Source organism: Bos grunniens, chromosome 7 (assembly GCF_055505025.1).
Source record: "Bos grunniens cultivar Pamir isolate PY7600 chromosome 7, Bosgru_T2T1.0, whole genome shotgun sequence".
NCBI lineage: Eukaryota > Metazoa > Chordata > Mammalia > Artiodactyla > Bovidae > Bos > Bos grunniens.
This window is the reverse complement of record NC_141171.1, coordinates 59,773,433-59,795,935: the sequence shown is the minus strand read 5'-3', so window position 1 is coordinate 59,795,935 and position 22,503 is coordinate 59,773,433. Positions and strand designations below refer to the sequence as shown.

Genomic DNA, 22,503 nt, shown 5'->3' with positions numbered 1-22,503 from the left:
ATACTATAAAATGTTTACTCTTAATAATGATAATGGTAATAACAGCAACTATCATTTGATTGTTTGGTATATGCCAGAAACTATGCTAGCACTTAACATGTATTAATTTAACCATTACAGGAACTGCAGGTTTTTATTCTTCTAATTTTAGAGATGAAGAAACTAAAACACAGAAGTCAAGCAATCTGCTACAGATCAGTGAACCAGAGCTGGAACCAGGAAGTCTGAAACCAGAGTCTGCTCTTTATCACAGGCAACTTTTAGTAAGTATAAAAACTTGTTGAAAAACAACTCTCTTCATCATATAACTTGCTAAAAGCCTCACAATGATCTATTAGAGAAGCCCTGATGCAGAAAACTGCAAGATAGTCTAGGTTGGTTAAAAAACTAGAGAATCCAAAGAAACATTACTGTGGATTCAGCAAATGAATAAAAGCCAATTTTAAAAAGGCTGAAGACTAAAAAAAGGATGAGTGCAATATGTCATCACCAAAAAGAAGCAGAGCTCGTTACCTGCTGCATGGGGCGTAGGTATATGATACGGTTTCTCTCAGGAGGCATCCTTAGTATCTGGTCTAGTACCTGATCCATATTCAGTTTCTTGCACTGTGCATAATCAAATCGGTTTACGATTGGTGCATTTTCTACTTTTAAATGTTTCAGTACCCTGCATCTTGTAGCTACAAAATGAAAACAAAGGTAAGATCTACAAATAATTCATACAAAATAACAGAGCAACGAATATAGCCTATTTGGAATCCTCTTTGGAGGACTGGCACATCTTTCATTAGCATAAAATACTGCAGATAAAAACATATTTAACACAGGCCAAGTATTATTATACAGGACAAGTGACTGTCATCAAAATAACTTGAAAATATGATTCTGTCCCATTCAAAGGAGGACTGTCACCCTCATGCTAGAAGGGAGGTGAAGGTACCTTTTCCTATCTAAGATGTTACTGACAAGAAATTCAAGTCTCAGAGAATGACTTGCTTAAATACAGGAATTGTTTAGGAAATGTTTATTGAAGAGGATGAATGATAGCAACTATTGACCTATACAACTTTATGAGTAATGGTTCACATGTTATCTTTCATTTGCCCATAGGGAATAAGCAGTGCTCATTTCAATTCTTATCACAGTATAAAACCAGAACCTTTAAAAAAAAAAAAAAAACAACTCAGAAATATTTGGATACTTTGGTCTAAAGTTGTACAGTCCAGTATGGTAGTCACGAGATACCTGGAGCTATTTAAATTTAAATTAACTACAATGTAATAAAACAATTTAGTTCTTCAGACACTAGTCACAATTCAAATGTTCAAAAGTCACAAGTAGCCAGTGGTTACATATAAAACAATAGAGATACAGAATATTCCATCACTGCAGAAAGTACTACTTAAAGTGCTGCTCTGAAACATGATTAAATATTCTTCCCATTTTTTTTTAAATTTTATTTTTAAACTTTACATAATTGTATTAGTTTTGCCAAATATCAAAATGAATCCGAGGTTATAGAGAAAAGTAAATGTGACACATTTAACTACAGTAAGATACCAATTTCAGAAAAATACCCCCTTCCTTTTTTTTAATCTCACATATCATATACATATATGTAAGCATGTATCAATCACTCCATTAAACCTTGGCAAATGCTTTATGAAGTATAATTATGTACACTTTACAGACCGAAAAAAATCAATGCAGAATACATAAGTTGCACAAAGCAAGAAACAAGTCAGTTCTTAATGATTTTTCATGGATAGTATCAAAAACAATTTTGAGTATAATGGAAAAATAAACAGATAATGCACGAGGCATACTATGTATCTGAAGCTTTTAACTCATACATTTTCAATTTAAAAATTTTAAACTTTTAATAACTCACTTATTTGCTCAGAGATAAATATGTATATTAAAAAGACATGAGAAATGTACTGGAAGGATCTATATTAAATACACAACCAGAGGTAATGGGAGCCAAAGGGACTGGCAGTGAGGGACACATGGGACTGGAAAGAAAAGTAGGGCCTGGACTAAGGGTGATGTGCCTCGAACTGAGGTTATGATTGATGGTATCACATCCAGAGCAGTCAAGCACTTAAGGCCCAGTCACCACTCCCTCTGTAAACACACACGTAAAGACATGTCCAACACCACAGCTAGAAAATAGCAAAGAAGGATTCAAGGTGAGGCCTACTTGACTCCAAAGCCCAAAAATGCTGTTGACTTAACCTCTGTCAGATCAAGTTGCAATTATCTTGAGGAGGAAACTGGAGGAGAGTCTATATTAAAAGAGAAACTAAGTCTCCACACAGGACCCCTTGCAAATACTACAGAGTTGAGAACTACAGAATGAGGACAGAATTAGAAAAATCTAACTGATTCTTTTGAAAAAGCAATACAGTAATGTTATCATAGCATTTATGAGACTTTAATCCTTGAAGCTCAGTCAGATGCTGTAGTATGACATGGGCCTAAGTACATACCATGGATGAACATCATCTTGGGACAGTCTTTCAGCACTAGATCTGTGATTCCACAGTTGGTCATAGTGACTCCAACAAGATTTTTGGATTTTAATACAAGGACCTACAAGGAAAAAAATTTAAAAGATGTACCTTCTAGAGTATGTACTTTTTCTTTAAAAAAACAAAACTAAAATGTTTTCACTGGCACAACTGAGAAGCAACTACTACCAATCTCTTCTCTATAGGGCAAAGAAAATATGTAAAGACGGACACTTTATTCAGGACTTGGCAGGACTGAAAGGTGAGTGAAGGTGTTCCCCTTCACCTGCACATGGTCATCCTCAATCACAGGATCACTGGTACTGGTGGACTTATCCGCTGTCCGCTTCCGCTTCATGGCATGACGTGGCTTTGTTTTGGCAACTTCTAAAAAAGGTGAGAGGAAATTAAAGTTTTAGCTTTGTTGTCTTTCCTTCAAAGAGAGCACATTCAAATGCATAGGTATAAACTCCATTAAGGCAACTCTCAGTTCTACTACTTGATTCTCAAAGGAATACAAACAGACTGCCATTTCCAAATGACTTCCAAAATAAGATAACCTTCCACTGTCTCAAACATACCAACATCAAATATACACCGTGCTCTTCACACCTGGGCCATTCCAACAGTCTAATCAACATTCTCGTCTCTAGACACTCAACCCATCCTAAATACTACTGGTAAGATTAAACTCACTGATTTCCTGCTAAACAATTTTAAATCATTGACTGCTGCTTAGGGAATACATATTGATGCCTGACATTTGGAGCTATACTTTAGCCCCAACCTTTCTCAATTTTACCCCATACCATATCCTAGTCATCTCCTATTGCCAATGGCTCTGAAGTCATTGATCATTTTAGCTTTTCCTGCCCACCTTTCCTGACTTCAATTTATGAAATACTATCCATCCCTGAAAGGTCCAGCTTAAATGCTACCTGCTCTAATAAGTCACCTGGATCCCCAAACATCTGGTTCTATAATTCCCTGTATATGTTTTATGTCTCCATTTAACTAAAAGCTCCTTGAAGACAACAACATTGTCTTATTTCATCTTCGTATCAATGTCAGCTGCTAACGATGAGCTAAAATGAACATTTATTGAATGAAATGGCAATCAGCATTCACTGAATGACTGACAGCATCAGAGATACATCAATGGAGCAACAATAATAGAAAATATTTACTGAGCGCTTACTGTGTGTCAGGCACTTTTCTCAGGGTTTTACTTACATTAACTAATTTAATCCTGTTAACAGCCCTCTGAGATAGATTATTCACCTTGCTTTACAAATAAGTAAACTCAGACATGGAAAAAGAAAACAGTTTACCAAGGTATTTACGACTGTGCTAGAAAACCTGCAATTACTCATCTGCCAAAGCCTGCCTGCTGCTGCTGCTAAGTTGCTTCAGTTGTGTCCGACTCTGTGCAACCCCATAGATGGCAGCCCACCAGGCTCCCCCATCCCTGGGATTCTCCAGGCAAGAACATTGGAGTGGGTTGCCATTTCCTTCTCCAATGCTTCACTTTCACTTTCAAACCCTGCCTAGTAAGGCTCTAATTCATTTACTAGTATTGTTCTAAAACATTATTGTTTCGTTATATAATCATCAAATATCATGTTGATATTATTTAAGTACAAGTTCGAAATTCATCTCAAAAACTTAACAAGCACATATATTTTCCAAGACAAGACACTAAATCACTGTCTTCATTTAGAGTCATTCTGTAGCAGAGCATATACTGAATGAAGGTTGACATTAATTAATTAAATCCCACCATATTGCATACTACTACTAGATTATAAACATTCCACTTGGTAACTCTCTCACTTCTAACCTGAAAGACCACAAAGAAAGGGAAACAAGGTACAAATACCGAAAATTCCCAAAGGCCTGGGGTTATATAGGAACTCTATACAACCAGTTCAAGTGGTTTTTTTCTCTTTTCAATATACCAGAACTCTTCCCTCTACCACTCAAAATCTTTGTGAAATATTACGCAAAACAACTGAAGACAGCTACTTTGGTTGAAGCCTAGAAGGGAGTCCAAGAGTTTTTACCTATCAAACTTCCTCCAAGGACTTTGAACCCAAGCAAAAAACCCCGGGTTTCTGGAAAAGAAAACTACTGATACACTGAAGGCCGACTTACACAGTACTCCTGAAGGAGCTGCATGAATAATCTAATCATCTTCACTGACAGGGAATCTAACAGCAGCACCATTTCATACAACAGCCAAGTTTCACACACCTGTTTCAACCAATAGTAAGTCCTGGTTCCCTCTCCCAGCACCACAAAAGCAAAACAGGGTTGCTTTCACTCCTTCATCACAGCGTCCAAATAAGGCTCTTCTATCAGCACTCTCCTTTCACGCTCCAGTCTTCAGCCTCTCACCATCATGGATTGTTTCCCTCCCCTACTCTTCAACTGATCAGAATATGGTGCTCAAAGTTAAATTTCCTATTCTCCTGAGTACCCAAATTGGCAGTTTGTTTTCTAAGAAAAATTATAAAACTAAGTCACATTTTATATGTAGATAATTTTGAAAAACAAATGCTTCCCAATGTAAAAAGAAAACAGAGTTCATTGTGCTTTTTCCTTATGCCTCCTTCTTTGTTTAGGGACAATCTTTAGTGATTTTATACATCCACCAGCATCAACATACCTCAGATGATGGCTCCTACCACTTATTAAGTTCACAATTATTCACTCAAGACCCATACCATGTAAGACATGTGCTAGAAGCTGGGAATATTATGGTGAGCAAGCAGGCACTGTCCCTGCCCTCTTGGAGCTCATAGTCTATTGGAAAAATAGACAGTAAAACACGGAATTACAATACACAGTGTAATCGACATTAGTTGAGATGCTACAGAAGCACAGAAAAGCAGACCAATGCGGTTATGGGTGTTAAGGAAGAGGTTAGTATTCATGAGAACTGTATCATACTCATCTTAAATGCCATTCTTTGACAATCCAGTTAGTTATTTTTATGATATTTATTTTATAAAGCATTATACAATGAGGAGAAAAAGAACAACTTACAGGCATTTATTCCTAATATAGGAAATCACACGACAAATACTACTTCTAACATGGTTTTAACACTACATAGGGCCATAAATAAAAAACCAAATTAAAAACTCAAATATTTTCTTTGAAGTGATTTTAAAAATATCTGTAACACTCAGTCATGTTTGTTCCTTTACTGGTTTGGACTTTTCTCCTTAAAACTTTTAAAGCAGAATGGCCAACAGATATAAAAAAAACATGCTAGATTAAAAATAGCAAACTGAAAGTCACCCACATAACTTGTTCTTCCCAAAAGAGATATGGATAATTTAAAAATCAGCAGTTTGAAATTTCCCCAGAAAAGCTGTTATTGAAAGAAAATGAACATTTGTATTGTGTTTAAAAATATTAAAAAGTAATTTACCTACCATATACATTATACACATTAAATATAGACATTATAAGTCTTCCCAAATTGGAATTTAAAAAAATCAATAAGACAATAGATATAATTTACCTAAAAAGTAAAAAGCACTATATAATTTAATTCTAGTAAATTATTTAACCTAAGAAAAAGTTCTAGTCACGAAACAAGTCAGAAGAAAGTGGCAAAGGGAATAACAGAACATAAGGCAAAGAAGTCAAACCCCCTCCCCTAAGATGGTTAATGTGAAGGACCCATATTAAAAACACAGGCAACACCCCCCGCCACCCCCGCCAAAAACAGTAACAACTCTTAAAACTTTACCAAGGCACAGGAGACAAAAATAGTCCCTAAATAGGAAGACTCAAAAACTGATCATTATCTTTTGTCCATCAATGTAAAGGAATTACAAACAAAACATAGGAATGTTTGTTTCTGCAACTTGACAAATTATAAAACTATAAAAATAAGTGATAAATGCATGACTAACCAAGGAAATTTTGCAAAGAGTATGAAAGAGGACAGAACACTGGAATAGGACCTCATGCCAAGAGGTAAACTGCAACAGAGGCAAAGTACATGATAAAAGAGTATTTCAAAAAAATGATGAGGATGGATGTCAATAAGTAGTGCTGAGACAATTAGGTGACAATTTGTAATTAAAAAACAGTTCCCAAAGATTATAATAAAGATTTAAACTAAAATAAACAAATACATGAATAAAAGAATGAGGAGATGTGAACAATTATCTGAGCCAGGTGTACGGAAGGCTTTCCACAGCATAAAAATAAAGATATCACAAAACTAAACATGTAGATCTGACTTTACAAATATGAAAAACCATACAACAAAGAGTGTCCTAATGAGGTGCTTCTGTTTAACAGGCACAGACTTTCAATGTGGGACGATGAAAAAGTTGAGCTGGATGGTGGTGATGGATGCGTAACAATGTGAATATACCTAATGCTAATAAGCTATATACTACAAAATGATTAAAATGGTAAATCCATGTTATGTATTAAAAAAGATAAAAAGCATTTAAAATTCAAGCTGGGAAAAGTATTTTCATCATGGCCGAACTAATGTTTACAAAGCATAATAAAATCTTCAAATAAAACTCATATACTTTGAGTTTATGACTGATAACAGTACATAAGTAAGGTCTCATATTTATCTTACGAAAGCTTGCTTTTGTTAGTTTAACTCCACATGATTTAATCAACTCTACTTAGTATATAAAAAGGTACTTTGTGCTGGGTGTTGATGTAAAAATTTTAAAATTGAGTGAGACTTAGAGATAATAAAATGTATTATTATTCATTGACAGCTATATACAACTTAATAAAGGCAGCAGAGAGTATTTAAAAATAAGATCAGAAATATAAACAGAACTATAATTAAGAAATGTGCTTTACCCCTACCAAATTCAATGCCTTGGCATACAAATAAATATTAATGAAACTGTATACATATGTACATCTTGAGTATTTCTTCATCAAAATAATTCTCAGCTAAACCACTTACTTACCTGCTTATCTCCTGGCAAACCTGACTGGAAACAAACTAGACTTTGGAAAAAATTACTAAATACTGCAGAAGCAGATATAGGGGTATACCCATATGCTGTGCTCCCCCAGCTCCAACAACTTACAGTCCTTACCTTTTGGCTAAGGTTTTAAAACTTAACTAGTTAAGTCTTAAAAGTTAAGACTTCTGAATGTGGAATGGGAGCAGAGTTTATATATTGGGAATAACACATCAGAATCAGTACAGTATTTAAGGTCAATACATATACACAATTATACTTTTTTTAGAAGCATAACTATCTAAGCTTTTCGTGCCTGGATATCTTACAAGCTGTTTTACATGCCACCCCCACTCCCCACTCCCATCCCACTACTGAAAATTAGCTCAAGATCTATATGATCATAGAACCCAAACACAGAAATCAATTTGCCAAACTGGCTTTATATAAGAAAACCTTTAGAATGAGCAGATGCTCTTCTCTGGTGCTAACCTGCAGTAGCTAATCCTGGCAGCATTGTCATACCTGACTCAGATACCAGCGGTACATGGGAGAGTCTGCTCCTGGCCCTTGTTAGGGGCCTCCGAGGGTAGTCTTCATTAGACTGCACGTCACAGCGCTCAGGCTGGGAGCTCCCCCTCCTGTCCTCACCTGTAGCCCCAGAGCCACTCCCATTAGTCCTCTCATCATGTGCTGGGCCTGAAGACCCCCCTTGTGGCAGAGTCCTAAAGGAAAAGGCGGATCTCGTACCATCCGGGCCATTCACAACACAGGCTCGGCTGGTTGAAGGACGTTCCTCATCAGAACACCTGCTAGTTCTCCTTTGGGATTCCTGGGGCCTGTGACAGCAGCATCTGGGGCAGACAGAACTCTCTGCATCTCCCTCCTCCATGGCCTCAGAGTCCTCTGACCCACCGGGGGAGCAGACACACTGCCTGGACACATCCACTTCTGTAGGGCTAGGCTCGGAAGAGCCGCTGCTGTTCACCGTCCTTACAAAGTCGGGGCTTTGAGAAGCAGTGCTGTGTGAGCTGGAGTTTCCCACTGTGCTGGCGGTGGTGCTGCTGCAGCTGGGATAAACATCCTTGTTTTTTTTCTTTTCAGGTATATCCCTAGCTGCTTTCATATCGGCTTTGATCTGCTCACTGGTGACCTGACAGCCTTTCTCACAGCTGCTTTCCTCGAGAGGAAACTGCTTCGACTGGCCCATCTGATGGGAGTTGTACCTCTTTCGAAGTGGAGTCTTGCCTTTTCCACTTACTGCTTACAGAAAAAGAAGAATGGCCCGAGGAAAAGAAAAGATTTCAGTACAAATTCTGGACAAAAGGTAAGAGTAAATCTGGAACAGGAAACAATGTACACTAATTTTCCTAAGGCATAATGGTGACCACATCACTCAGCTGCTCAAGAGTTCTTTATGGCTCTCTAGTGCCTACCTGATTAACACTCTTGAGATCAGCTGTCAAGGCTTGTCATGACCTAACTGCAAACTAACCTTCCATTCTTGTCCCCTCTATAAACATTCTATACCCCCACCCAAACTTTTCTTTGAATATACCCCTGTTTTATTACCTAGGAGCCTTTATTCTCACCAGTTTTTTTTTTTGAGGGGGGCTTTGGACATCTGTTCAGTCTCTTCAGCACTCCCACCCCAGAGCCACCATAGTACATGCCCTAAAATATAATCTGTTTCTGACCTGACTCTTCAACCAGACTAGAGGTTCCCGACAGTGGGAGGGAAATACAGAGAGGTCAAGACTTATTCATCTCACCCCTCACAACACCTAACACAGTACCTTGTGGGCACAGTAAGGCTGAATGAATATACAAAAGCATACTTATATTAGGTTTTGTCTGGCTGACACAAAATCTGGTTTCTAAATTCAGAAATTAAACTTTCTAGGAAACATTAGATTAGTCAGCTGGTCACATGACTTTTCCTAAATGTCAGTGTCCATAAAACTCCTTTAAATAAGTGTAAAGATAAATCTGAATTTCTTAAAAGGAATAAAGTAAAAAGTGAGTAATCAGTTAGTGGTTAGTAAGTTATTCCAAGTCTAAAGAACTGAGCTTACCATACACAGAAATGTGTGTATATTTCAGATTCGGTGTTAAATGTATACACATATATACTAAACATTCAGATACATTAAGGAATAGGGTCTTCAAGGAAAAATGAGTGGACAATTTAAAAAAACCTCATCCTTTGCAGAAAATGGTAAGCATATGGTTTTAAGAAATAGAAGGGAAGACCAAGGAAAGAAGTATAAACCTAAAAGTTAACAGAATTAAAGTTTCTTGGTGAGGCAAATGGCAGAAGGTTGTAGACTGATTTAAAGGGAGACAAGGGATTATAAGAACATACTTCAGGAGTTCCTCAAGCACCAAACTAACCACCAACATTTGCTAAATAAGCACAAGTGGACAGATGACCACCTAGGGAATGGTTGTTCTTCACTGCTCTAGATGACTCGGTTGTCATCTTTTACGTGAGGCACAGGCCCCTCACTAATCCCTGATACTCTGATGCCACACCTTCCTAAAGCCTCCACTATGGGACTGACAACCTCACATCTTCTCTTCCCTGAGCCCCAATTCCACAATATTCTTGTGCTGCACTCGCCCCTGGCAGTGCCACCCAGATTTTCCTCTCTTGCTTGCTCTGCTGCTTTTCTTGCCCCCTGTCACATTTCATAAGGTTATGTCAACTGTACCACAAGCTGTGGTAGGGACACAGTATGTAAAGACCAGTGTGTCCGTTCTCATGGTGACTCCCTAACAGGTCAGAGTAAGACACAGTCTCTCACCTGATAATTCCCTAGACTGCACAGACTCTCCGGTTTTTTCTTCACGCTCAGAGAAACGCCGGGCACCATTCTTAGGAATCCAGACTTCTTGGAGTTCTAGACTGTCTTCTTCATCATCACTCTCTGAGTCATGAACAGTAATTGGGGTTGGTTTCACTACACGCTGAAGACCACTGGGTCCTAAAACAAACAGCAAAGGCTTAACAGTCAATTTTTGCCCAAGAAAGGCTTTCACTCAAAATATTGTTCCAGTATTTTGGGATCAGAGAGATGCTTTGGCTCTATGAAACCTCCCTGATCACTCATTTTCATGCACATATACTTGGATGAGACACTGTGAAAACACTTTAACTCTAAAGCATTATGTAAACATTAAGTATGACTAATATACCACCCAACATTATAAAGGAAAATTAAAGTAGAAGAGCATATGGCATCTCCCTTTAAGATCTTCACTGCTGGAAAGAGTCACATAATTATCCTAAAAATAATACTCATTATAATGATTTGAAAAATAGGCTAGATATTTTCCTAATTTTGCAAATGTCTGAATGAAAGCAAGCCTCTGACACTTATAGACTGGTGAGAATTCTGCATTCTTTAACTACAGGTCTAATGCACTGGATGTCACAGATATGCTCTTGAAAGGCTGGATGCATGCTACACTTTGGGTCTTTGATTATTTATGTAAAAAATGTTTTGGGCTTCCCTGGCGGCTCAGTGGTAAAGAGTTCACCTGCCAATGCAGGAGACGTGGATTCGATCCCTGGGTTGGGAGGATCCCCTGGAGGAGGAAATGGCACCCAGTGCAGTATTCTTGCCCGAGAAATCCCAGGGACAGTGGAGCCTGGCAGTCCATGAGGTTACAAATAGTCAGACACGACTTGGTGACTAAACAACAACAAAAAATTTTTTGTCTGCTTGGCATTACACATTGTAAACCTTCAGCTCTCACAACCCACTTTTCTCTGACAAGTGAGGGAACTTTCCTGTCTTTTTCCTGTCATACTGTATAATGCCTGGCACAAGGTAGGCACTCAAGTATTTGTTGAGTGAGCGACTGCATCTGTAAGACACTTAAAACAAGGGTAGTTAAAGATTTTTTCAATTCAAAGGCAAGGTAGCATTTGAACAGACCAGGAGTGAGAAAATTTTAGTTCTCATCTCAGTTCTGTTCCTTGATCAATGGCTGAGTGGTCTTGAGTAAACCATTCAAACTTTTGAAAGAATATTAGTTTCCCTATCTGTAAAGATGAAAGATTATATCAGGTAATCTTTTGGATTATATGACTGCTATAAATGACCCAGTGCCAAACTGAGACTAGATCTTGTTCTGTTTATTATACCAAATCAACCTCTCCACTGCTTCTTCTCCCCACCAAAATGAAGGGAGAGAATAAGCAGAACATTTAATCAGGTTATTTTCTTACTTATAACTTGAGTGTTTTTTTTTCTCTACACACACACACGTGTGTGTATACCAATAAAGAGGAACTGCTGCCACAGTTACAAAAAAATAAAAAACAAACTAATAAGATAAATACACACATACACAGAGAAAGAAATAACACAAGTCTAGTCAAAAATAAATAGCATGTAACATATCATTAGCTGTCATGTCAAAAAAAAACATCATTCTCAGTGTTTTCCTTTCTTCATTAAAGTCAGGCCCTAGTTTTTAGAACCCTGAATGTGGGAAGTCACAAGATTACCTGCTTGTTCCTCGTCAACATCCACAGGAACAACTGCCTGACTATGAGCTGGAGTCTCATGTCCACTCTCGGCCATCACCTCTCCATCTTCTTGCACCATGTCTTCCATCTCATTCAGTGCTTAAACAAAAATAACCACAGTCAAAGCAAAACCAGGAGATGTCTAAGAAAACCACAATGGCAGGCAAAACTGTGGCACCATTAAGAAATGAGCAGTCTCATGAGCACTAGGCCCATTCTAAAAGAATGTCATGTGAATGTGCTTCATTCTATCGACATCAACAAGAAGTGTCCCATTCTATAGGAGGGGAGACCACAGATGGGAAAAGCATTACTTGGTAGAGAAAGCCCACCATTTTAAGGTGAAAGGATGGGGAAAGGAAGAGCGGAAAGAAGAAAGCACTTATTCATTCCTGAAGATGTTACCAGGGATGGCTATATGAGGCAACTGTTTGTCTCCTTCTAAGCTATTTGTTTGATGGCAGTGATAGCCAGCTACTGCAAGATCTCATGATCATCTTGTAAGCAGTTAGTCTTGTATCTGCCACCTGAACCAGGATGCACTGAGCAGGCAAGCTCAAATTGTTTCTTTTGCTGCTCTCTAGAGAATATGGTCATATTTTCAGCTCATGTGTAGCACGGATTATTAAACACAGGAAGTACATTTTTAACATTTTAGCATCATTCAAATGTTTAATCTGCATCTGAGTCTTCTAAGGCTATTAGTGCCTATCAGTAAATGGGAATGTTTATATTTTTCCGGATGATAAGCACATTGAATAATTTCAGACTGATAAGCTTCAAGATTTTAAAAGATTAAATTCAAATCCCTCAAGTCTGTATTCAAAGCACTCACCCCAGTACCCTCTTACTCCCGACCCCTAAGCTAGGTGCCTGCTCTCAGTCTGAATCAGGACAATACCGGTAGTGTCCTTTACGTTTACAGCATGGCCAGGACCCACGTGGCGGCAGGCTGTGTCTACCCTGTGAACCACTCAACACCTATGGGTGTACAACACTACTGCTATCCAATCAAACAACCATTTGAATGAAATGAAGACACCAACACAGAAGAAAACAAGATACTGTTCCTGAAAGAACTAAAGAATCTATTTAAGGAGACAAGAAAAATTCATACAGTCAACAAAGAAACAAGGTAAAATATGAGTATGCCAGAAACATACTATTTAGATAAATGCTACTGGAATATACAGCAGAGAGGTCTGAGATTTCAGAGGGACACTGGGGTTTGCTTTGGTTTTGAAAATACACAACAGCACATTTCCCCTCATGTTTAGCCTCCCATCCCAAACTCTTGCCCAACTCTAGCTTCTACACTTCATTTAGGGCCAAAAAAAAGGACTGACCTTGTCAAGAAATACTATATGATAAACGTCAATCAATTTGCTTCTTTCATTCAATTCTCAAGAGCAATTATAAATAGCAGCTAGTAATTACTGTGTACATATACTATGTCTGGCTCTGTGTTAAATGCCCTCAAATACGTTAGTTATTTCTTACAGCAATCTTATGAGGGTATTATTACTAGTCTCATTTTTGCAGTTGAGGAAACTGAGGCTTAGAAGGGTTAGCAATTTAAGGGGATTTGAAATGAGGTCCATTTCCAAAGACTGATGAAAAACACGGACGATGAGTAGGTAGAAAATTTATAGTCCCTGCTCTCAGACAACACACACCTTCTAGCAGAAATGTCAAGATGTATAAAATAAGGTCAAGGCAAGGCAACCTACTCCAGTATTCTTGCCTGGAGAATCCTATGGACTGAGGAGGTTGGTGGGCTGCAGTCCATGGAGTTGCAGAGAGTTGGACACGACAGAGCGACTAAGCACAGCACAATACATACTCATTAAGTGCTAGAACAGTCCGAGTAAAGGGAACATGGACAAAAAAGCAGTTGTTAAGTCTCCTGTTGGACAGAGAAGGTTTCGCTGAGATGGAGTGATATTTCATATATCCTAGGAAGCATGTAACATTTTCCAGAAGAGTAAGTAGGTCAGTGATAAAAAGAATAAGAGTTTGAGTTGCAGTAAGGGTGTGAAAGAGGAAAGGAAGTTAAAAAGGTAGCCTGGGTCCCAGACTGTGAAAAGCTTAAAACTGCCTCTTATGGGCCGAAGAAAACCACTAGGACAGAACTACATTCTTCTATCTATGTGGTAAGATTTCCAAAGCTGTTCAGCAATTGCTTTTTAGGTTGCCACAATAACCTGTGGAAATACTATAAATACCCCAAGGTTATTTTAAACTTCTTTAATTGCATTCATTCACTGAATATTTATCTAGAGCTTACTACAATGTGTTACTGTTCCTAGGTGCTAAAAGACAGTGGTTATAGTCAGTATCTCTAATCTCATGGAGTTTAGTTGGGGAAGAAAAAAAATTTTAGTAAAATTATTTTTTAGTCAACAATAAAAACATCAGAAAATAAAATTAAAAGAGGGTGATATAAAAGAGAACGAATTAGTGGCACTTAAAGTGGGAAATTAAAAGACGCTTACTCCTTGGAAGCAAAGTTATGACCAACCTAGATAGCATATTCAAAAGCAGAGACATTACTTTGCCAACGAAGGTCCGTCTAGTCAAGGCTATGGTTTTTCCAGTGGTCATGTATGGATGTGAGAGTTGGACTATGAAGAAAGCTGAGTGCCAAAGAATTGATCAGCCTTTGAACTGTGGTGTTGGAGAAGACTCTTGAGAGTCCCTTGGACTGCAAAGAGATCCAACCAGTCCATTCTGAAGGAGATCGGTCCTGGGATTTCTTTGGAAGGAATGATGCTAAAGCTGAAACTTCAGTACTTTGGCCACCTCTTGCGAAGAGTTGACTCATTGGAAAAGACTCTGATGCTGGGAGGGATTGGGGGCAGGAGGAGAAGGGGACGACAGAGGCTGAGATGGCTGGATGGCATCACTGACTTGATGGACGTGCGTCTGAGTAAACTCCGGGAGTTGGTGATGGACAGGGAGGCCTGGCATGCTGAGATTCATGGGGTCGCAAAGAGTCGGACATGACTGAGTGACTGAACTGAACTGAAAGTGGTAAGGTGATCAAAAGGTTCAATAAGTCATGGAAATGTAACACACAGCATGCAGACTATATTTATTAATACCCTATTGCATATTTGAAAATTACTGAGAGAAGATCTTAAAATTTCTCATCACAGTAAAAAACTAATTATGTATGGTGATTGATGTTTACTAAACTTATTGTGATCATTTTGCAATATGTACAGTGTCAATTATACCTCAAGTGAAAAAAAAAGACGACTAACGTGGTAAGGAAAGACAGCTCTGAAATTACTATTTAAGCTAAGACCTATATATCAAGAAGCAGCCAGCCATGCAAAGATGGAGGGGAGGACATTCTATTAAGAGGCAGCAGTTAGTACAACAGTTGGTGCCAGTTTGGCACATTCAAGCACAGCGTGTGAGGTGGGGAGTAGTACAAGGTGAGAACAAGCCAGATTATGTAGCACTTTATGGCCCAAATCAAGAAACTAGATTTATTCTAAGGCAGAGGGGAGCTGTCAGAAAGTTTTACAAAAGGAAGTAACATTGCCTGTTTTTGTTTTTTAAAAATTGCCCTGCCTACTCTAAGAACTAATTTTGCTATAAAAGCTATTAAAACATTTAGGTAAAAAAGGTCTGGTACAATGAGGAAGAAGAATGTAGATAGACTGGGGAGATGTTTTAGAGACAGTCAACAGAACTTACTGAAGATTCCTTGTTGGAGAGAGCAGATAGGTGGTGGTATAAAGCAAAGAAAGGATAATATCTTGGGAAAGACAGGCAAGATGGCAGAGGAATCGGATGGGGAGACCACTTTCTCCCCAACAAAATCATCAAAAGATCATTTGAATGCTGAGCAACTTCCACAACACAACTTCTGAACGCTGGTGGAGGACACCAGGCACCCAGAGAGGCTGCCCATTCTCTTTGAAAGGAGATAGGACAAAATATAAAAGAAAAAAGAGAGTCCAAAGAGTTAGGGATGGAGACCCGTCCTGGGGAGGGAGTTGTAGTGAAGGAGAAGTTTCCAAACAGCAGGAATCCCTCTCACCGGAGGGTCTGTGGACAGTTTTGGAATCTCACAGGGCAATATAACCAGGAGGATAAAAAAAAACAACCCACAGAATATGCGCCTAAATGCAACTCCCAGTGGAGAAGTAGCCCAGACGCTTGTGTCTGCTACCAGTGAGCGGGGGGCTACACAGGGAGGCTTGGGCTGCATGCTTAGGGTAAGGACCAGGCCTGAATGCCCTGAGGACAATCTGAGGGAACTAATGTGAGACAGCAACCCAAACTGTGGGATAGCCAGAGAGAGAGAGACAAGAAAAAAAAAAGAACTTCCCCATGAACATCTCTAACCTGGCCCTCTCACAGAACAAAGGATTGAATGACTACCAAAGGAGAGCTAGCTGGCTGCATACAGACCCGCCCCCTTGCCAGAAGCAGAGAGGCAGGTATGCAACAGCCAGAGCTGGAAGGCAAGGGGCAATCTCGACCCCAGATATGCATCCTCCACCAAACTGTGAGCAGGCTCCCAGTTGCTAACCACGTCTTCCTAGGATCCTGGAGGACTGACATCTGCCAGTAGGGTCACAGCCTGAGATCAGCTCCCCAGAGGAGATACAAAGCACATCTGAGACAGTGCTCTCGCAGCACCCCTGGGAAACTGAGTGGGGGGGACCAAGGAGGTGATTAAGATGCACAGTCCACCTGGGACAGTGCGCTCACCAAGCACCTGGTCACCTGAGCTGTTGGGACCTGGGAAGGGCATAAAACGCATGCCAAAGTGAGTCTGTGCCTTTGCGGAGTACCCGAGAACCTGAACCTGAGCAGCTCAGACCTAGGAAGTGCATACAACTTAGGGCCAGCTTTGGATAGTATTCCTGCAGAGCAACCTGGAGTCTGAGCAGTGTAGACCTGGAAAGCACAGGCCACAGTGAGCTGGGGCAAACCCAGTGTGGTCCATACACTGTGAGCACTCCCCACACATGCCAGTGATACTTGTTTGCAGTGTTCCTCCTCCGAACAAGTGAGCCTAAATAAGTGAACACCTTTGCCCCCTTGTGTCAGGACAGAAATTAGACACTCAAGAGACTTACAAACAGGAAGCCAAAATAAATAAAGAGGTGGAAGTGACTCTGGAAGTGACAGATGCAAAAGATTAAAACCCTGTAGTAAATATCAATAAAGCATTGGAAGGGGCTTATAGAGACCTTGAGAAGTACAAGGTGGAACAAGGAACTATCTGAAACCGAACTGACTCCACACTGCCCACAACAGCTCCAGAGAAAATCCTATAAATATTTTTATCATCAAAAAAAAATTTTTTTAAAGTTCTTTACTATTCCTTTAATTTTCATTTTTATAACCTACTATTACCTTGCAAAAAAAAAAAAAAAAGGACCTTATTTTTAAAGCAAATTTCATATATATATATTTTTAACTTTTGTGACTGATTTGTTTTTTCTAAATATTGTATTTTTGAGAGTTTAACCTCTATCTAGATTCTTAATCTTTGCTTTTTTGGTATTTGTTATCAATTTTGTACTTTTAAGAATCTAATCTTCAGTATCCATTTCCACTTGGGGGTGTGATTACTGGCTTGATTGCTCTCTCCACTTTGACTCTCCCTTTTCTCCTCCAGGTCACCTCTATTTCCTCCCTCCCCCTTCTCTTCTCTACTTAACTCTGTGAATCTCTCTGGGTGCTCCAGGCTGGAACACTTAGGGAACTGATTACTGGCTAGACTGCTCTCTCCCCTTTTGACTCCCTGTCTTCTCCTCCTGGTCACATCTACCTCCTTCCTCCCTCTTTTCTTCTCCATGTAACTCTGAACCTCTTGGGTGTCCCTCACTGTGGAAAATTATTTCACCATTAACTTAGATGTTTTATCATCTGTGCTGTATGGATGGAGAAGTCTTGAGGCTACTGTAAGAACAAGACTGAAAGCCAGAGGTAGGAGGCTTACATCCAAAACTTGAGAACACTAGAGAACTCCTGATTCCAGGGAACATTAATAGACAAGAGCTCATTCAAAAGCCTCCATACCTACATTAAAAACCAAGCTCCACCCAAGAGCCAACAAGTTCCAGAGTAAGACATGCCACACTAATTCTCTAGCAACACAGGAACATAGCCCTGAGCATTAAAATATAGGCTGCCCAAAGCCTAGCCAAATCCCCAGACACTTCAAAATTTACTACTGGACACTTCACTGCACTCTAGAGAAAAGAGATCCAGCTCTGCCCACCAGAACACAGACGCAAGCTCCCTTAACCAGGAAAGCTTGACAAGCCACTAGTCCAATCCCACCCACAGGGAGCAAGATCCACAATAAAGAGGAATCGTAAACTTCCAGCCTACGGAAAGGCCACCCCAAACATAGCAATCTAAGCAAAATGAAAAGGCAGAGAAATATTCAACAGGTAAAGGAACATGATAAACGCCCACCAAACTAAAGAGGAGGAAATAGGGAGTCTACCTGAAAAAGAATTCAGAATAATGATAGTAAAGATGATCCAACATCTTGAAAACAAAATGGAGTTACAGATAAATAGACTAGAGACAAGGATTGAGAAGATACAAGAAATGTTTAACAAGGACCTAGAAGAAATAAAAAAGAGTCAATCATTAATGAATAATGCAATAACTGAGATCAAAAGCACTCTGGAGGGACCCAACAGTAGAATAACTGAGGCAGAAGACAGGATAAGTGAGGTGGAAGATAGATTGATGGAAATAAATGAAGCAGAGAGGAAAAAAGAAAAAAAGACTTAAAAGAAATGAGGACAACCTCAGAGACCTCTGGGACAATGTTAAACACCCTAACATTCAAATCAGGTGTCCGAGAAGAAGACAAAAAGAAAGGGCATGAGAAAAAACTTGGGGAGATAATAGTTGAAAACTTCCCTAAAATGGGGAAGGAAATAGCCACCCAAGCCCAAGAAACCCAGGGAGTCCCAAACAGGATAAACCTAAGGTGAAACACCCCAAGACACATATTAATCAAATTAACGAAGATCAAACACAAAAAGCCAATATTAAAAGCAGCAAGGGAAAAGCAACAAATAACACACAAGAGGATCCCCATAAGGATAACAGCTGATCTTTCAATAGAAACTCTTCAGGCCAGAAGGGAATGGCAGGACATACTTAAAGTCATGAAAGAGAAAAATCTACAACCCAGATTACTATACTCAGCAAGGATCGGATTCAAATATGAAGGAGAAACCAAAAGCTTTACAGACAAGCAAAAGCTGAGAGAATTCAACACCACCAAACCAGCTCTTCAACAAATGCTAAAGGATCTTCTCTAGACAGGAAACACAGAAAAGGTTTATTATAAATTCAAACCCAAAACAACAAAGTAAATGGCAATGGGATCATACAAATAATAACTTTAAATGTAAATGGACTGAATGCCCCAACCAAAAGACAAGGACTGGCTGAACAGATACAAAAACAAGACCCCTATATATTCTGTCTACAAGAGACCCACCTCAAAACAAGGGACACAAACAGACTGAAAGTGAAGGGCTAGAAAAAGATATTTCATGCAAATGGAGACCAAAAGAAAGCAGGAGTAGTAATACTCGTATCAGATAAAATAAACTTTGAAATAAAGGCCATGAAAAGAGACAAAGAAGGACACTACATAATGATCAAAGGATCAATCTGAGAAGAAGATATAACAATTATAAATATATATGCACCCAACATAGGTGCACCGCAACATGTAAGGCAAATGCTAACAAGTATGAAAGGGGAAATTAACAGTAACATGTTAATAGTGGGAGACTTTAATACCCCACTCACACCTATGGATAGATCAACTAAACAGAAAATTAGGAAGGAAACACAAACTTTAAATGATACAGTGGACCAGTTAGACCTAATTGATATCTGTAAGACATTTCACCCCCAAACAATGAATTTTACCTTCTTCTGAAGTGCACACAGAACATTCTCCAGGACAGATCACATCCTGGGGCACAAATCTAGCCTTGGTAAATTCAAAAACATTGAAATAATTTCAAGCATCTTTTCTGATCCCAATGCAGTAAGATTAGATGTCAACTACAGGAAAAAAACTATTAAAAATACAAACATATGGAGGCTAAACAACACGCTTCTGAATAATCAACAAATCACAGAAGAAATAAGAAAAGAAATCAAACTATGCATAGAAACGAATGAAAATGAAAACATGACAACCCAAAACCTGTGGGATTCAGTAAAAGCAGTACTAAGGGGAAGGTTCATAGCAATACAAGCTTACCTTAAGAAACAAGAGAAAAATCAAATAAATAACCTAACTTTACACCTACAGCAACTAGAAAAAGAAGAAATGAGGAACCCCAGAGTTAGCAGAAGGAAAGAAATAATAAAAATTAGGGCAGAAATAAATGAAAAAGAAACAAAAGAGGCTATAGCAAAAATCAACAAAACTAAAAGCGGGTTCTTTGAGAAGATAAATAAAATAGACAAACCATTAGCCAAACTCATCAAGAAAAAAAGGAGAAGAATCAAATCAACAAAATTAGAAATGAAAATGGAGAAATCACAACAGACAACACAAATACAAAGGACCATAAGAGATTACTATCAGCAACTACATGACAATTAAAAGGACAACTTGGAAGAAATGGATGAATTCTTAGAAAAGTATAACCTTCCAAAACTGAACCAGGAAGAAACAGAAAATCTTAACAGACCAATCACAAGCATGGAAATCGAAACTATAATCAAAAATCTTCCAATAAACAAAAGCCCAGGGTCAGATGGCTTCACAGGTGAAGTCTACCAAAAATTTAGATAAGAGCTAACACCTATCCTACTCAAACTCTTCAAGAAAACTGCAGAGGAAAGCAAACTGCCAAACTCATTCTATGAGGCCAACATCACCCTAATACCAAAACTAGACAAAGATGCCACAAAAAAAGAAAACTACAGGCCAATATCACAGATGAACATAGATGCAAAAATCCTCAAAAACTTCTAGCAGACAGAATCCAACAACATATTAAAAAGTTCATACGTTATGACCAAGTGGGCTTTATCCCAGGGATGCAAGGATTCTTCAATATTCACAAATCAATCAATGTGATACACATCAACAAATTGAAAGATAAAAACCGTATGATTATTTCAATAGATGCAGATAAAAACCCTCCAGAAAGCAGGCACAGAAGGAAAGTACCTCAACATAATAAAAGCCATATATGATAAAACCAGAGCAAACATTATCCTCAATGGAGAAAAACTGAAAGCATTCCCCCTAAAGTCAGGAACAAGACAAGGGTGCCCACTCTTACCACTATTATTCAACATGGTTTTGAAGTGTTAGCCACAGCAATCAGAGAAGAAAAAGAAATAAGAGGAATCCAGATTGGAAAAGAAGAAGTAAAACTCTCACTGTTTGCAGATGACATTATCCTCTACATAGAAAACCCTAAATACACCACCAGAAAATTACTAGAGCTAATCAATGAATTTAGTAAAGTTGTAGGATGTAAAATTAATACACAGAAATCCCTTGCATTCCTATACACTAACAGAGAAAATAGAAACAGAAATTAAGGAAACAATTCCATTCACCATTGCAAGGAAAATAATAAAATACTTAGGAATCAATCTACCTAAAGAAACAAAAAAGACCTATATATAGAAAACTATAAAACACTGATGAAAGAAATCAAAGATGACACAAATAGTTGAAGAAATATACCATGTTGATGGGTCAGAAGAATCAATGTAGTGAAAATAAGTATAAACCCAAAGCAATCTATAGATTCAATGCAATCCCTATCGAGCTACCAACAGTATTTTTCACAGAACTAGAAAAAGTAATTTCACAATTTGTATGGAAATGCAAAAAACTTCAAATAGCCAAAGCAATCTTGAGAAAGAACAATGCAACTGGAGGAATAAATCTGCCTGACTTCAGACTGTACTACAAAGCTACAGTCATCAAGACAGTATGGTACTGGCACAAAGACAGAAATATAGATCAATGGAACAAAATAGAAAGCCCAGAGATAAATCCATGCACCTATGGACACCTTATCTTTGACAAAGGAGGCAAGAATATACAGTGGAGTAAAAACAATTTCTTTAACAAGTGGTGTTGGGAAAACTGGTCAACCACTTGTAAAAGAATGAAACTAGAACACTTTCTAACACCATACACAAAAATAAACTCAAAATGGATTAAAGATCTAAATATAAGACCAGAAACTATAAAACTCCCAGAGGAGAACATAGGCAAAACACTCTCTGACATAAATCACAGCAGGATCCTCTATGACCCACTTCCCAGAATATTGGAAATAAAAGCAAAAATAAATGGGACCTAATTGAAATTAAAAGCTTCTGCACAACAAAGGAAACTATAAGCAAGGTGAAAAGACAGCCTTCAGAATGGGAGAAAATAACAGTAAACCAAGCAACTAACCAAGATTTAATCTCAAAAAATATACAAGCA

The 22,503-nt window shown here is 38.5% G+C and overlaps 1 protein-coding gene across 44 annotated transcripts in view; it reads right to left on the bottom strand.

Annotated features, from left to right (window-relative positions):
- The window catches only part of FBXO38 (F-box protein 38), a 65,103-nt gene that overhangs the window by 4,366 nt on the left and 38,234 nt on the right, over window positions 1-22,503 (bottom strand). For 9 of the 44 annotated variants that reach the window (XM_086412293.1, XM_086412290.1, XM_086412305.1 and 6 more), the window contains 6 exons: window positions 11,997-12,116; window positions 10,285-10,464; window positions 8,003-8,737; window positions 2,800-2,900; window positions 2,493-2,595; window positions 514-680 (listed from right to left, as the gene is read on the bottom strand). In XM_086412293.1, the coding sequence (XP_086268419.1) occupies window positions 514-680; window positions 2,493-2,595; window positions 2,800-2,900; window positions 8,003-8,737; window positions 10,285-10,464; window positions 11,997-12,116 (1,406 nt within the window). Of the gene's footprint in view, window positions 1-513; window positions 681-2,492; window positions 2,596-2,745; window positions 2,901-7,969; window positions 8,741-10,284; window positions 10,465-11,996; window positions 12,117-22,503 lie in introns of all 44 variants that reach the window. The other 35 variants (XM_086412279.1, XM_086412300.1, XM_086412280.1 and 32 more) reach the window with 10 other exon arrangements.